The sequence below is a fragment of the Moschus berezovskii genome, chromosome 16 (genome assembly GCF_049115385.1).
Source record: "Moschus berezovskii isolate FMDL1 chromosome 16, NW_MosBer_1.0, whole genome shotgun sequence".
Classification (NCBI taxonomy): Eukaryota; Metazoa; Chordata; class Mammalia; order Artiodactyla; family Moschidae; genus Moschus; species Moschus berezovskii.
In genome coordinates, this window is record NC_142475.1 from 1,159,023 (window position 1) to 1,176,653 (window position 17,631).

Sequence of the window (17,631 nt, forward strand, 5' to 3'; positions counted from 1 at the left end):
CAGCTTGTGCTTTATCCAGCCAGCGTTTCTCACAATGTCCTCTGCGTATAAGTTGAATAAGCAGGGTGACAGTACACAGCCCTGATGCACTCATTTTCCTGTAGAAACCAGTCTGTGGTTCCGTGTCCTAGTAGCTAGTGTGTTACTGTTCAGTAAACCTCTTTCACTCTTTTTTCCGATATGTGACTCTATGCCAAAGGACAGAGTTGAATACTTACCTGAAAACTTGCTTTTCTTTGCAGATAAATTATGTTTTTAAAGTTACTGTATTTTAGTTCATTCACTTTTGGAAAGAAGTGTAGATTTATCATCATCTCGTCATTGTTTCTTGGCTTAGTTTTCAGATAACTATTATCGTGCAGAGATGATTGATGCCCTTGCCAACTCTGTTACGCCTGCAGTCAGTGTGAATAATGAAGTTCGAACTTTGGATAACTTAAATCCGGACGTGCGACTCATTCTTGAAGAAATCACTAGGTTTTTGAATATGGAAAAACTTCTTCCAAGTTACAGGCACACCATCACTGTCAGGTATAACGATTCTTCATATTTGCTTCTTAAAATTACTTCCTTTTATAATTATTAGAGAAATCTATTCTCATAGAAAACAGAGAAATAAAGTAAAAAATATCTTATATGAGTCTACCATCCATGGGTAAATTATTACTCTTCTGGAGAAGGTCTTCTAAATTTTTCCCTGTGATAACCATATCAATTTTTAATTTTTGGCTTATATATATAATTTTTATGTTCTGCTTATATCATGAACACTTCCTCATGTCATCAGTAATTATTCATAAGCATTATATTTGATATCTGCATAAGCTTTTATCCCATAGGATATAGTTTAAACATCCCTCTATTGTTCGGCTTCTTTTAAGATTTTTTGCTTCTCTCAAATTTTTTGTACATGACTATCAACAGTTTTATCTGTTTCATTAGGAGTTTGCTAAAAAAAAATTGTTGATTTACCGATTCAGCAATATAGTCTTAGCTTTCCATATATGTTAGTGAATAAACTATATTTGTATCACTAAAACTTTTAGAAAGAGTACTTTATTTAAGTTATATTTTCTGCTAAATACATTTTTCTATAGTGGGTTCCTGTTATAAATATAATGATATGTGAAATTGGATTTCCAACGTTTTGAAATGTGTTTTCTTTTAATAGAGTTTTTTAGAGTCATTTTAAAAACTGAGTGTTAAAAAATTAAAAAGAGGATTCAGATTACATCAATTTTTCAGTTTATTGTTACAGATTATTTTAAATTTCTAGGAAATAAGTTTAATTCAAAATACTTTAACAAAGTATTTAACTATAAATGCTATTTTCCTAGTTGTTTGCGAGCCATACGAGTGCTTCAGAAGAATGGACATGTGCCCAGTGATCCATCTCTTTTTAAATCTTACGCAGAATATGGCCACTTTGTGGACATTAGAATAGCAGCTTTGGAAGCGGTGGTTGATTACACTAAAGGTAACACTTTAGAAATATATGCATATATCATTTTAGAAAGAATTGCTTACCATTTACTATTTAGTCATTAGGATTTTCATGGTATGTGCATACAAATATCTTGATTTTTAATTAACTCACTGATTTAGAATTTTTGGTAAATATAGAATTCATATAAGAATTTGTAAATGGGAGAAAAGAATGAAATTATAGATAGATACCTTTGGTCTTTCCTAAAAGTCTGTGTATCATTCTGTAGCCTTAATTAGCATGTTATTTCAAGATATCTTGGAAGAAATTTCTAATTATATAAGGATTCAAGAAAACATTTTGTACTTGTCAGAAGTTTTCTCTGCGAAAGTCGAAGAAGAGCTAACAATTGGGGACTTCCCCCGTGGTCCAGAGGCTTGAGACCCCGTGCCCCCAGTGCAGGGGCCTGGCTTCCATTCCTGCTTAGGAAGCTGGGTCTCACATGCTGCAGCGGGGACCCAGCACAACCAATAAATAAATATTGAGGGGGAATAGGTGTAAGTGGGAACTTCAGGAGGGGAGGAAAAAAGTGAATACGGGAATATTACATATTCAGAACATTGTCAGAAATACAGAGGAGAAAGTTAAGGAGATGAAAATATTAAAAAGAATTTTCACGAAGAATAATAGGTGGAAGAAAATAATAGGATATATTATATCCTCTTATCCAAGAAATAATAGGATTCTTTGAAAGAGTGAAAATGAGACTGACCTAAGCTAGAGTCTGATGAAATTTAAAATTTTAAGATTAAGGAAAAGTCTGTAAATTTCTAACTATTCCTAGAAGCGTCAGAACCCATTTACTGTGCAAGGTAAAAGAATAATGTAGCCTATAAATTCTTCAGAGTATGAAGAATTCAAAAGACAGCGCGCACAGGCCAACATAATGTTTAGGGGAAATTATGATCTAAGATTCTCTGCTTTGCTAAATTGTTGTTCTTGTATCCTTGAAGACCTAGAAGACCACATCCTATATAATATTTTTAAAAACAGAATTCTCGGACTTCTCCAGTGGTCCCCACTCATGCTTCCAGTGCAGGGGGCACAGGTTTGACCCCTGGTTGGGGAAGTTCTGCGTGACATGGAGTGCTGAAAAATTTTGTCCCAAAGATAATTTTCAGCTGATCTGGAGGTGAACCAAAATAATAATTCAAGATTGATGAACGTGTGATGTGAAATTCCCAGTGAAATGCCAGGCATCTGTGCCTGTAAAATAAAGAGCTAAGTTTAAATACTTGTTGACATGTAAAATTTAATGCAAATTTCAAAACATAGTTCTTAAAAAATAGTATGTAAATATAAGAAATGTATAAATCTAAAGTTCCAGATTACACTAAAATGTGGGGAATAAAGAAGTTATGGCAATTTCTTATCTAACTGTGTAAAGAGGGGATTGCTTAAATTTTACATAATTAGAAGAAAATATGTGCAAATCCTTACATTTTTGTGTAAATTTCCATAGGAATTCTGCTTCTCGAAAGAAATTATAACAGGGTAAGAACCTGGTGGCTCAGAGGTTAAAGCGTCTGCCTCCAATGCGGGAGACCTGGGTTCGATCCCTGGGTCGGGAAGATCCCCTGGAGAAGGAAATGGTAACCCACTCCAGTATTCTTACCTGGAGAATCCCATGGACGGAGAAGCCTGGTAGGGTACAGTCCATGGGGTCGCAAAGAGTCGGGCACGACTGAGCGACAGAACGGAACGGAAGAACAGTATAGTGTGCGTCTCATGTATGTTGGCCCAAGTTTAACAAGGGCTGTCATTTGTTTTTCCTTTTTGTCGAGGGTTAAAATTTTCTTTCTTTCAAAGAATGCTGGTAAAGATAATGTTTTTAATATATTTCTTAGCAAGAAAAAAATTTAATCCTATGTCAGTTTTCAGTTTTATTTTGACTTTTACCAATTTGTAAAATCTGAAAATTTTGAGATTCATTAAATAGGCCATTATTCCCAGCCAAGGTATACAAATAATGTTCACTGTCTCATAAACAGGAAGTTTTCATGAATTAGTACTACCTGAATCAAAATTGCCGGGAGAAATATCAATAATCTCAGATATGCAGATGACACCACCCTTATGGCAGAAAGTGAAGAGGAACTAAAAAGCCTCTTGCTGAAAGTGAAAGAGGAGAGTGAAAAGGTTGGCTTAAAGCTCAGCATTCAGAAAACTAAGATCATGGCATCTTGTCCCATCACTTCATGGGAAATAGATGGGGAAACAGTGGAAACAGTGTCAGACTTTATTTTTCTGGGCTCCAAAGTCACTGCAGATGGTGACTGCAGCCATGAAATTAAAAGACGCTTACTCCTTGGAAGGAAAGTTATGACCAACCTTGATAGCATATTAAAAAGCAGAGACATTACTTTGCCAACAAAGGTCTGTCTAGTCAACGCTATGGTTTTTCCAGTGGCCATGTATTGTGAGAGTTGGACTGTGAAGAAAGCTGATTGCCGAAGAATTGATGCTTTTGAACTGTGGTGTTGGAGAAGACTCTTGAGAGTCCCTTGCACTGCAAGGACATCAACCAGTCCATCCTAAAGGAGACCAGTCCTGGGTGTTCATTGGAAGGACTGATGCTAAAGCTGAGACTCCAATACTTTGGCCACCTCATGCGACGAGTTGACTCATTGGAAAAGACTGATGCTGGGAGGGATTGGGGGCGGGAGGAGAAGGGGACGACAGAGAATGAGATGGCTGGATGGCATCACCGACTCGATGGACATGAGTTTTAGTGACCTCCAGGAGTTGGTGATGGACAGGGAGGCCTGGTGTGCTGTGATTCATGGGGTCGCAAAGAGTTGGAACTGAACTGAACTGAAATCAAGTAGAATATTATGATTTCCAGAAGAATGCTAAATTAGTGAGTATGATTTAATTGAAAGATGTTTAAAGGTGTACTATAAATCCAGTTCACTAGAAGAGGAAAAGCGGAGAAGACAATGGCAAGCCACTCCAGTACTATTGCCTAGAAAATCCCATGGATGGAGGAGCCTGGTAGGCTGCAGTCCGTGGGGTCGCTGAGGGTCAGACACGACTGAGCGACTTCACTTTCACTTTCACACATTGGAGAGGGAAATGGCAACCCACTCCAGTGTTCTTGCCTGGAGAATCCCAGGGATGGCGGAGCCTAGTGGGCTTCCGTCTATGGGATCACACAGAGTCGGACACGACTGAAGTGACGCAGCAGCAGAAGAGGAAAAGAATGGAAAATATTAGAAATTGAATTCTGAAAATAAAGGTTTTCAAATCATAAATATAATACTTTTTAAAAAGGTAATTGGAAATAGCTAGTGAACTTTGTTAAAGTTATTTATATTTATAGTGCTGGTTTTACAGCTGTTTTTTACGTTGTGTTGAAAAGTTATGGCTGCTCTGAAATGAAAGAAACCACTTGGGCAGCAGCATTTCACTGTGGGATTTAATTGAGACACCATTGACTATCAAACCTCTCTATAATTTGATCTGAGCATCTGGAAACAGACTTCTATTTAAGCACATTTCCATTTAGAGTTATTCATCTCTGATTTAGGGCTCTAATAAATTAACTGTTTTGTTCTATGTTGTGTTTGCACTGATCTGAGCCTTGGTCCTGTTTTGTATGTGTTGACGGCATGGACAGCACAACACTGGTAAAAGCTGCAAAGCAGCCTGTTACAGTAAAAATGTAAGAAATTGCCTACATCCTTTCTTTCTGATTAGAAATCTGGCTGAGACAGAGTCCTAAATATTAAGTGTGAACTCCTTGTTTGTCACTTGTTTAATTTGTTAAAATTAACAACAAATACATTTCCTTATTTTTATTTTCAGTGGACAGGAGTTATGAAGAATTGCAGTGGTTACTTAACATGATTCAGAATGACCCTGTACCCTATGTAAGGTTAGTTTTTTTGTGCATTTTGTTTTTATAAATCATGAAGTAAGTAATTTTAGAAAATTATACATGGAGTTAAGTCTTAGTTTTAACATTGTTAAAAATTTAGAAAATAAGGGAAATTAAAATTCCAGTCCTGACTTAGTAACTATTATCATTTTTGTATTCTCTTCATTTTGATCATTTCTGCTGCTTGCTTTTGCAAAGTAGGATATTTATTGTGTATTTGAGCAGGATTAAAGCTTTTTACTATTTCTATCTTCCTTTCTTTACACCTAATAGACTCAAGTTCGTGTTCATTTGTTGTAATAATTCAGTTTCATTAAATGAAATTTGAAAGCTGGAACATAATTTAGGTTTTAGCCATCCCAACTAGACACAGGAACACAGGCCTGGGAGCACTGTCTTGCTCGAGTTTGCACGTCACTTGGCAGGCGTTCTCTCCTGAGGCGTGCAGACACACTCTGCCTTTTAACTCCCTGCGCTGTGTCTGGATGTGAGGCACAACTAGACACAGGAACACAGGCCTGGGAGCACTGTCTTGCTCGAGTTTGCACATCACCTGGCAGCGTTCTCTCCTGAGGCGTGCAGACACACTCTGCCTCTAACTCCCTGCGCTGCGTCTGGGCGTGAGGCACGTAGGCAATGGCGGCCCCTAACGGAGAGAGCTTTGAGCAGCACTTGCTCTCAGCTTAGTTGTAGTAGGTTCCTGGTTAAGTCACCTTGTGTGTTTCAGTGTTTCAAGCAGTGCTTATTAAAACATACTCTTTGTACAGTTTTTCTGTTTTATTTCATGGTTCTTGATTTGTGATATGAATTGCATTTTAAATAATCCGTCCTTGGATTGATGTATATCCAAGGGTCAGGTTGGTGTGGACACAAAGCTCATAACCACCCGTTCTGAAGTCCGTGTTCACGTGACCGCGAGTTGGCAGGAAGCCAACCTCGTCTGTCCTCTGGTGGAGCTCATGAGTTTGAAAGTTTATTAAGTGCTGCTGATAGCAAGTAGGGACAGAAATTATAAATATAGCTCATCATGTGTTCATTTATGTTTCAAGTCACATCAGGAACTAACATTAAGGCACATACTTCTGAGATCTCAAAACTGCATTTTGAAGACCATTTTAGCTAATATTTGAAGTTGTATTTCTAAATTAGATACTGTACAATCTGATTGCTTTTGAAATGTTGTGGAGCTTTTAATATTCAAGTTTCAAGAGCATTTATTTATACTGTGAACTGAAAATCTATTTAAAGATATATTCATGATTATATTTGACATGTTTACTTCATAATTGATACGGTTTATTTCTATCACCAATAGGGGACCTCTTAGGTTTTACTTCATATCATCTAGCTCATAGTTACAGTTAAAAAAGTTCAGCATGTCTTTAAAAAGCTTTAATAGTAGTGAATGATTACAGGATAGGAGTGTTAACCACATTAACAGTATTGTATGTGTGTTATTTGGTGTCTTAGGACATCAGTCGCTGTATTTTTGTGGGGTTTTTTCCCCCTCTGGTTTTTATACTTTGAATAGAAACTTTGTCCTTTTCTCTCATCATTACCTTCTCTTTTCCTTCCTCCCTTCCTGTCTATCTCCATTGAGGTATAATTGACAGTTTCAGGTGTATAGCATATTGATTCTCTATTTGTGTATTTTGAAAAATGATCACCATCATAAGTTTGGTTAATATCCATTACCATACATAGTTACAAGTATTTTTTCTTATAAGAACTTTCAAGATCTGTTCTGTTAGCATCTTTCAAATATGCAACACAGTTGTTACTAACTATAGTCACCGTACTATACATTATCCCCCCATGACTTATTTTATAAGCTAAGTGGCGATTTGTACCCTTTGACCCTGTTCACCCATGTCACCCCACCTCCACCCCCGCCTCTGACAACCTCCAATCTGTTCTATTATTTAAACTCATGGAGTAACCATCATATAGAACTGCTCTATTCTGCTGTTAATTGGATAGGATTCTTAGTCTTAAAGATAGGCAAACATTTCTATTTCTGCTATTTCTGTCTCTCTTAACATCAGTGACTTTCCTCTCTCTTGCCTCAAATATAGCATTTTATTTTTATGGCTTTTGGTTGATTTTTAAACTCCTAATAGTAAAATGGCCTTTAATAAGAACTAATTCTTTTAAAAAATACAGATTTTTAAAATTTCTCTCTTTTAACATTAAAAATTCTTTGTTATTATATATATCAGGATTACTGATTTAGATCACTAGAGTTAGATAAAGCTCTGCAGAATTTGGGGGCTGAAATCTTAAAATTTGGAGGAAAAGAAACTAATTACTTGTAATTACCCCTTTATGCTTTAGAGCTAAGCTGAACGTCATTTCTATAAGGATACTCTCTTGATTCCCTGCTCTAGGTTAGGTTCATTGAGTAATAATTGTCCATAAGATCCTACAGCTATTCCTTTACCCAAGTATATACATACTACCCATATATATCAATATTAATTTTATAGTTTAATTGTTTTTTTAACTGCTGTCACCCCATGGGAACATAAATTTTAAAAAGACAGAGACTCTGTCATCTTTTACCACTGTATGTATAGCATTTAGTATGATGTATATGGTTAATTAAGTATGTGTTAAGCAAGTGGTTGTTATGTATATTATATGTATTATCATATATTTTCCACTTCTAATCATGTATATGTTTAACTTAATTCATATGTTCAAGAAAAGTGATTTTATCTCTGTAGTGACAACTGTATGTAGAAAAAACTTCAAACTGTTGAATTATTTTTAAATGTTTGAGAAAGTTCTTAGTCTAAGAAGAGAGGTGATAAAGTAAGATGGAGAAACTTCAGATCATTTTCAAGTGTTTATTTCATGGTTAGCAAAAATTTAATTTCTCTTTATCTTTCAGACATAAAATTCTAAATATGTTGACTAAAAACCCACCCTTTACTAAGAGCATGGAGTCTCCCTTATGCAATGAAGCTTTGGTAGATCAACTTTGGAAACTTATGAATTCTGGTAAGAGAGCAGTGGCTTTTAAGAAAGCTTTTGTTACTGAGGTATTTTCACTTTATAACAGATTTTCAGTACTTAAAGAACTATGGTTAATTTTTTCATTTTATTGTTTTTTAAGGAGACTACTTACCATACTTACCTTCACAATGGTGGCTGCGATAACATTTGATAAGGGCATAGCCACGCACTTTGCCACACAGGGTAGTTGAGGAAACAAAAATACTAATTTAGTGAAAGTGACTCAAATGTTTCAGTTCAGTTCAGTCGCTCAGTCGTGTCTGACAACTCCCAGAGTTCACTCAAACTCATGTCCATCGAGTCAGTGATGCCATCCAGCCATCTCATTCTCTGTCGCCCCCGTCTCCTCCTGCCCCCAGTCCCTCCTAGCATCAGAGTCTTTTCCAGTGAATCAACTTTTTGCATGAGGTGGCCAAAGTATTTGGGAGTTTCAGCTTTAGCATCAGTCCTTCCAATGAACACCCAGGACTGATCTCCTTTAGAATGGACTGATTGGATCTCCTTGCAGTCCAGGGGACTCTCAAGAGTCTCCAACACCACAGTTCAAAAGCATCAGTTCTTCAGCGATCAGCTTTCTTCACAGTCCAACTCTCACATGCACACATGACCACTGGAAAAACCATAGCCTTGACTAGACGGACCTTTGTTGGCAAAGTAATGTCCCTGCTTTTTAATATGCTATCTAGGTTGGTCATAACTTTCCTTCCAAGGAGTAAGCATCTTTTAATTTCATGGCTGCAATCAGCATCCGCAGTGATTTTGGAGCCCAAAAAAATAAGGTCTGACACTGTTTCCACTGTTTTTCCATCTATTTCCCATGAAGTGATGGGACCGGATACCATGATCTTAGTTTTCTGAATGTTGAGCTTCAGGCCAACTTTTTCACTCTCCTCTTTCACTTTCATCAAGAGGCTTTTTAGTTCCTCTTCACTTTCTGCCATAAGAGTGGTGTCATCTGCATATCTGAGGTTATTGATATTTCTCCTGGCAGTCTTGATTCCAGCTCGTGCTTCTTCCAGCCCAGTGTTCCACATGATGTACTCTGCTGGGGCTGCTGCTGCTGCTAAGTCGCTTCAGTCGTGTCCGACTCTGTGCGACCCCATAGATGGTGGCCTACCAGGGTCCATGGGATTTTCCAGGCAAGAGTACTAGAGTGGGTTGCCATTGCCTTCTCCGTGATATACTCTGCATATAAGTTAAATAGCCAGGGTGACAATATACAACCCTGACGTACTCCTTTTCCTGTTTGGAACCAGTCTGTTGTTCCATGTCCAGTTCTAACTGTTGCTTCCTGACCTGCATACAGGTTTCTCAAGAGGCAGGTCAGGTGGTCTGGTATTCCCATCTCTTTCAGAATTTTCCACAGTTTGTTGTGATCCACACAGTCAAAGGCTTTGGCATAGTCAATGAAGCAGAAATAGATGTTTTTCTGGAACTCTCTTGCTTTTTCCATGATCCAAAGGATGTTGGCAATTTGATCTCTGGTTCCTCTGCCTTTTCTGAAACCAGCTTGAACATCTGGAAGTTCACGGTTCACGTATTGCTGAAGCCTGACTTGGAGAATTTTGAGAATCACTTTACTAGTGTGTGAGATGAGTGCAATTGTGCGGTAGTTTGAACATTCTTTGGCATTGCCTTTCTTTGGGATTGGTATGAAGACTGACTTTTTCCAGTCCTGTGGCCACTGCTGATGTTCCAAAATTGCTGGCATATTGAGTACAGCACTTTCACAGCATCATCTTTCAGGATTTGAAATAGCTCCACTGGAATTCCATCATCTCCACTAGCTTTGTTCGTAGTGATGCTTTCTAAGGCCCACTTGACTTCACATTCCAAGATGTCTGGCTCTAGGTAAGTGATCACACCATCGTGGTTATCTTGGTCATGAAGATCTTTTTTGTACAGTTCTGTGTATTCTTGCCACCTCTTCTTAATATCTTCTGCTTCTGTTAGGTCCACACCATTTCTGTCCTTTATTGAGCCCATCTTTGCATCACATGTTCCCTTGATCTCTAATTTTCTTGAAGAGGTCTCTTGTCTTTCCTATTCTGTTGTTTTCCTCTATTTCTTTGCATTGATCGCTGAGAAAGGCTTTCTTCTCTCTCCTTGCTATTCTTTGGAACTCTTCATTCAGATGATTATATCTTTCCTTTTCTCCTTTGCTTTTTGCTTCTCTTCTTTTCACAGCTGTTTGTAAGGCCTCCTCAGACAGCCATTTTGCTTTTTTGCATTTCTTTTCCATGGGGATGGTCTTGGTCCCTGTCTCCTGTACAATGTCACGAACCTCCGTCCATAGTTCATCAGGCACTCTATCTATCAGATCTAGTCCCTTAAATCTATTCCTCACTTCCACTGTATAATCATAAGGGATTTGATTTAGGTCATATCTGAATGGTCTAGTGGTTTTCCCTACTTTCTTCAATTTCAGTCTGAATTTGGTTAAAGAGCTATAAACATGAAGTTGCACAGTATTACTGTTGTTTTTATTTCAGAAGGGTTACAGAGGGTTGAAAAACAAGTCTTCTTTCTCTTCACTAGTCCTCCTAATGGCCTTTCCCAGAGGTAACCAATTCCTCGTGTACCCTTTTCAGGGCGGTATGTAGTGTTAGCTTTCTGCACCGTGGAGACCATGCATCTCATTGTCCCGGTTTTAATTTACATTATCTGGGTGAAGTCAGGAGGCAGCCAGTGATCCCAGGCATGAGCTCTGAAAACAGTTTGCTGAGGATTAAACCTCAGCTGAATGACTTGCTCTCAGTGTGACTTGTCTAAGCCTATGACTTTCTCATTTTAAAATAGAGGTACTTCTGCAAACTGAAAATTAAATGTTATTATTTGTAAAATGCAGTAACTAGTTCATATGAAGTGCTCGAAAAGGTTGTTATGCTGACATCCTAATGATATTATGTTGAGTACTTCTCAGATATGTGAGCTGTCAGCAGTTCCTATTTTGTAAATTGTTCATATTCTTTGACATTTCTGTTTAATTGAATCACTAATCTCTTCCTGTAGGATTGTAACTATAATATATATATAAAGAAAATTTGCCTTATGTCTCCGATACGTTGAAATTGTAATACTGGTTTTGATTTAAAATTAAATCTAAAGCTAGACTAGAAGTGTTTGGCTTAGAGAGAAGTTGCTACAGATAGATGGTGAGGGAGCAGTGGGTATTCATTGTAATGAATATGTCACTTTACCTTCTCTTTAAAGTATCGGAAGATAACTTGCTTGCCTATCTCATTAGTGACTACTTCACTGAATCCCACCTAAATAACAAGTTCCGATTCTTTTTCAAAAATTATTTAATTTACTAACACTGAAATGTTAAGTGGTTGTATGACTTCTGTCCCTGAGTTTCATAATCATAGGACAATACCCCTGAGTAAAGGCACCATAGTAGATATTTCACTCAAATATAATAAAATTGAAAATAAAATGGCCCTTGTCCTCAAAATCTCTACAAAATAGCACATAACCCAATTTATATCAATATTGCCAAATTATTATTCTCATGTTTTCCCTAGTACCTAGAAGAATTATTGCTGGTGTTTACATGATGTTCTGTATTTTGCTACTTGTGGTTACCTAAAAGGATGTTATGATAACTGTCATTTAGATCTAAGAAATGAGCACACAAGTTCACGAACTTGTAAAAGATCATTCAGCAGTTAATATGTGACATGAACTATACTGTGTTGAGTATATTCTTAGCAAGAATGCATGATTCCATGATTGAGGGAGTGCCACTTGATAGATAGTCATAATGAAGTACGAAGAAGTCACATATCACTTCTCAGGGAAGGTTTCATGGGCAAAATAAATGTGTGTTTAAGATTAATGGGACAATTTCTATTAAAATGTTTGAACTCCATTGGAAGATTGTGGTTATACAAATTCAAGCTCTGATTGATGTTTAGTATTTATTTTTGCTAGTGTTCAGAATAAAGTACAGTTACTGCTTTCGTTTGGAATTATTTGTGCTAATAATCTAAACAGAACAGATCAGCGAAGCCATCGGCATAAACAGTTTTTTACTCTTGTTCTTCAGATGTATAAATAAATGGGAACAGAACAATATGAACAGTAGGAGTGGCTCAGATAATTTAGAAGGCTTTTTGTTTTTTTCTTTTTAAAGTTTTTGGAGAACATTGGGCATTAGACAGGGAAGACTGATTAGAGGATTGCCTGAGAGAGTTACTGGTTTTTACTTAGTTGCAGCATTCTGAAGACTTTTTTAATCTGCCAGCTACCCCTCCCAACTCAGTCACTTAAATAGCAAGGAATACTCATATATCCATCCCCCTCCTCCCCCCTCAAGAAAAAAGTCTTACTTTTCCCCCTCGGGGAGCAGTGCTGCCCTTGCGTTCTGATCCGCACTTATGCTTTGGGACCCACCCTGCCCACCTGAGTCAGAGAGGCAGTGCTCAGGGCTGATGGTCTCTGCTCAGGTAACAAATCTGATCTTAGAAAAGATCAGTCCTTCGTTATCTGAGGTGATTGCGTTTAAAACTGATCAAGGCACTGTTTTCAGGACATTTTTCTTTTCCTTGGTCGTGCTTATGAAATCTTGATTCCCTGACAAGGGATTGAGCCCACGACCCCTGCAGTGGAAGCTTAGAGTCCTAACCACTGGACCGCCAGGGAAGTCTCCAGGACATTTTGCAGTAAACTCCTCATTCCGTACTGATGACAGAAGCTTGAAAACGTGTCAGTCAGGCTCCACAAGCATGACCGCCGTGTGGTCGGTTCTGTCCTGACCGTCCCGCCCGTGTTTTCTGATTCTGCCACTTAATGCCACTATAAAGTGACAACCATTTCAAGATTTTATTCCATGGCCTGAAATAGAATGTGCTCCTTTTTTTCTGTGTTATAATTTTAACAGAAGCACTGCTTATTTTTTAACTCCATCCTGTCAGCCTCAAGTTGTAATATTTACAACTTAGGTTTTTGAGGAGGGGGAGACAGTCAAGGTCGTCCCGTAAGAATAGTGTAGTGCTGCTTCCTCCATCCAGACTGAAGGCCTGCCAGAACCTTTACCAGCCCAGACCCAGAGTCCACATGGAAACACAGAGTAACAGCTTGCCTGCTGTGGAGACTGGGGCCTCTCAGCAGCCTTCATGCCCCGTGCCGTCTCATGGTCCTTAGCTGACCCTCAGGAAACAGGACGCCCCAGCTCACCAGAATACACATTTCCCACCTGCTTTTTAAAACTGAGACAATGCTTTTTTTAAAAAAACTAAATAAGAGTTTATACTCAGTTGCCTGACTGGTTTCGATGTCATCTACAGTATATAAAGATTCCAGAATCGTTTGCAGTTGACATAATTGGGCAGTACTCACCTGCAAGGTTTAGTCTTATTCCAGTTGTAAATGCACCCCAAGCCATTCTGGTTTCTTTACTGATAGCGTGTCTGAGATGGGCGTCTTTTCCTGCTCTCCCCCGAGTGGTAGACATGGAGGGCTCGCTGTTCGGCAGCCTTCATTCCGTTCTTCAGAGGGCTGAGTCCCTCTAGCCTCTGTGATGAAGGTCCAGGAATGCGATCCCTGTCCTCTGTGGAACCTTTCCATGTGTGAAAAGCATTGAGGAGGAGACATTGGGCAATTTGAGTCCATTGAAGTGTCCAGGTATGGATATTCCAGAGAAGGAAATGGATTTCCAGTGTAAAATCCTTACCTTCACTCAGTACTGTTCCCATTTCTGGTTTCTCTGTAGTTTTTATGATATAAAAACTCCTGCTTCTCGGAGCTCCTGCTTTTCTCTTGCTTCCAGCAGTGTTGTGTATCTGTTGTTAGCTTACCACATAGTAGCAAAATTGAAGATGTCTCAAGTAAGACCGACAGTTGTTTCATGATGTGCAAAGTGCCTGACACAGAGGAGGATATATAGTGTGAACTCTGTAAAATCGTAACTCCTCTGACAATTGAAAGTACACACCCATGTGGGTTTTCCTTGCAAGTAGTTGATATAACAGTTACTTACCTGCTATGGTTGCTGTTTAGTTGCTAAATCATGTCTGACTCTTTTGCCATCTCACAGACTGTAGCCCGCCAGGCTCCTCTTTCCATGGGATTTTCCAGGCAAGAATACTGCAGTGGGTTGCCATTTCCTTCTCCAGGGGATCTTCCTGACCCAGGGTCTGTTAGAGTATATCTCATAAAAATCATTACTTGATTGCAATTTATTTACTTATTCTAATATTTGTTGTTGAAAACCACAAAACTTAATATTATTAACTGTCCTGAATTTACTGTAGCAATGTCTTTCCTTTTCGTTCCTCTTTTTTAAAAGAGTACTTTTCTGAAACCCTACTTCTTGGCCAAAATTATTTATATGGTTTATTTTTCTTGTCTAGAAGAATATTTCTTCTCACCTGTTTTAAATTCTCTGCTGCTGCTGCTGCTAAGTCGCTTCAGTCGTGTCCGACTCTGTGTGACCCCATAGGCGGCAGCCCACCGGGCTCCCCCATCCCTGGGATTCTCCAGGCAAGAACACTGGAGTGGGTTGCCATTTCCTTCTTCAATGCATGAAGGTGAAAAGTGAAAGTGAAGTTGCTCAGTCGTGTCCGACTCTTAGCGACCCCATGGACTACAGCCTACCAGGCTCCTCTGTCCATGGGATTTTCCAGGCAAGAGTACTGGAGTGGGTTGCCATTTCCTTCTCCATGTTACCTCCTGGCCTTCCCTAATTACCAAGCTTAAGCAGATGTCCCTTCAACTTCACTCTCAACCTCAGAACTTTATTCATTTCCCTTATACTTTAAAAGTTTACATTGGAGTATAGTTGACTTCCAATGTTTTGTCAGTTTCAGGTGTAAAAATTCTCATTCTTTCTTAGGTTACGTTTACCTAAAACTTGGGATTTGTGAGGGCAGGAGTATCTCTGAGCCTCAGTTTTCTCATATGGAAAAATCGGAGGATAACAGAACCCATCTCAAGGTTAGCTACAGAGATGGACCCCATCCCACTCTCTAGGTCATTTTAAATTCTGGCTAGAAACCATAGTCATTATCTAAGCCTAGGTGATAATCTCATCTTGGCAGTTCCGTGTTGTGGCAGTGTCTGCCTGGAGTGTCCCCCTGGGGGACTGGGAGGCACGTGGGAAGAGTTCTGGCATGCCCGTGCTCTGGTCTGCTGCTGTTGTGGGGTGAGGTGTACTATGAGACCACGACCCTGATTTCGGATGTGAAACCACGGATACTCATCAGAGAAGCTGAGAAGTCTCTCAGCCGCCTTAGACTGAGTTTCTGCAGATGCAGTTTTCCTCTGGCCAGTACATGCTGCCATCTCTCTTGCCAACCTGTTGCCATCTCTGCGGTTTGCTGCTTTTTGTTTTTTTGTGTGTCTTTTTTTAATGTTTATTATGTCTCCACACTTTTTTTTTTAAATATCAACTAAAATTTTTATTTAATAAATGGTACAAAGGACAGTGCCAAAAACATTTAACAGTTAAAATTTCACCAAAAGAAAAAATACTATAGAATACACAGTTGTAAAAAGCTACATTAAGTTATTTTACAACATGGAACAACAGACTGGTTCCAAATAGGAAAAGGTGTACGTCAAGGTTGTATATTGTCACCTTGCTTATTTAACTTATATGCAGAGTACATCATGAGGAACGCTGGGCTGGAAGAAGCACAAGCTGGAATCAAGATTGCTGGGAGAAATATCAATAACCTCAGATATGCAGATGATACTACCCTTATGGCAGAAAGTGAAGAGGAACTCAAAAGCCTCTTGATGAAAGTGAAAGAGGAGAGTGAAAAGGTTGGCTTGAAGCTCAACATTCAGAAAACAAAGATCAGGGCATCTGGTTCCATCACTTCATGGGAAATAGATGGAAAAACAGTGGAAACAGTGTCAGACTTTATTTTTTTGGGCTCCAAAATCACTGCGGATGCTGATTGCAGCCATGAAATTAAAAGACGCTTACTCCTTGGAAGGAAAGTTATGACCAACCTTGATAGTATATTAAAAAGCAGAGACATTACTTTGCCAACCAAGGTCCGTCTAGTCAAGGCAATGGTTTTTCCCGTGGTCATGTATGGATGTGAGAGTTGGACTGTGAAGAAAGCTGATCGCCAAAGAATCGATGCTTTTGAACTGTGGTGTTGGAGAAGACTCTTGAGAGTCCCTTATACTGCAAGGAGATCCAACCAGTCCATTCTAAAGGAGATCAATCCTGAATGTTCATTGGAGGGACTGATGCTAAAGCTGAAACTGAAATACTTTGGCCACCTCATGCGACGAGTTGACTCACTGGAAAAGACTGATGCTGGGAAAGGTTGGGGGCGGGAGGAGAAGGGGACGACAGAGAATGAGATGGCTGGATGGCATCACCGACTCTGTGGACATGAGTTTGAGTGAACTCCGGGAGTTGGTGATGGACAGGGAGGCCTGGCGTGCTGTGATTCATGGGGTCGCGGAGAGTCGGACACGACTGAGCAACTGAACTGAACTGAACTGAACAGGCTGCAAAAGGAAAAAAAAAAACCAATGCCATACCTAAGTTATCCCTCTCTCAAAATAATGCCATTTATGTTATAAACCATGACCACCCCATCAAAAGACGGAAACTGCTTTTGATAATTCAGTGGCCATATTGTTGAACGGGCAACAGTTAGTCCTTTGGGGCTTTACACAGAGTTAGAGTTCCTATCGGAGCGACAACAGCACCACAGCCGTACTGAATCCTCATGATTCAGAATACTGGAGTGGGTTGCCATTCCCATCTCCAGGGGATCTTCGCAACCCAGGGATTGAACCCAGGTCTCCTGAATTGCAGGCAGATTCTTTATCATCTGAGCCACCAGGAAAGCCCAGTATAAGTCTAATACTCCAAAAATAGTATTTTTTTTTCTGGCTTTAAATCTTCCGTTTAATCCCTCCTTCTTGGTTAACTGCTCCACATTCATTCAATCCCTGTTCACCTTGTCTGATTTTTTCTTTAATGGCATGTTGCTGTGGTCTGAGGTGTACTCTGAGACCACGACCCTGGCATGTTAGGAAGATGGCACACCAAGAACCTCGTGAACCCTACTCCTGAAAACAAATTCTAATGCTCAAATTTATTACTCTCAGATTTTAAATATGGTAGGTGTCTAATTTTTATATCTAGGAGTGAAAGAATTAGACTTTTTCAGTTGTAAAATTCAGTGTTTCCTTAGAACATCTATGGTTTTTGTGGCAGTGTGTAGGTACCTGGTGTTAAGGTAGGAAGCATCTTCACAGTAGAGGACTTGCC

The 17,631-nt window shown here is 39.1% G+C and overlaps 1 protein-coding gene across 8 annotated transcripts in view; it reads left to right on the top strand.

Annotated features, from left to right (window-relative positions):
- TAF2 (TATA-box binding protein associated factor 2) overlaps positions 1-17,631 on the top strand; it is a 108,225-nt gene that overhangs the window by 52,010 nt on the left and 38,584 nt on the right. For all 8 annotated transcript variants that reach the window (XM_055431600.2, XM_055431599.2, XM_055431602.2 and 5 more), the window contains 4 exons: positions 338-531; positions 1,338-1,477; positions 5,294-5,363; positions 8,260-8,369. In XM_055431600.2, coding sequence (XP_055287575.2) covers positions 338-531; positions 1,338-1,477; positions 5,294-5,363; positions 8,260-8,369 — 514 coding nt within the window. The remainder of the gene's footprint in view (positions 1-337; positions 532-1,337; positions 1,478-5,293; positions 5,364-8,259; positions 8,370-17,631) is intronic.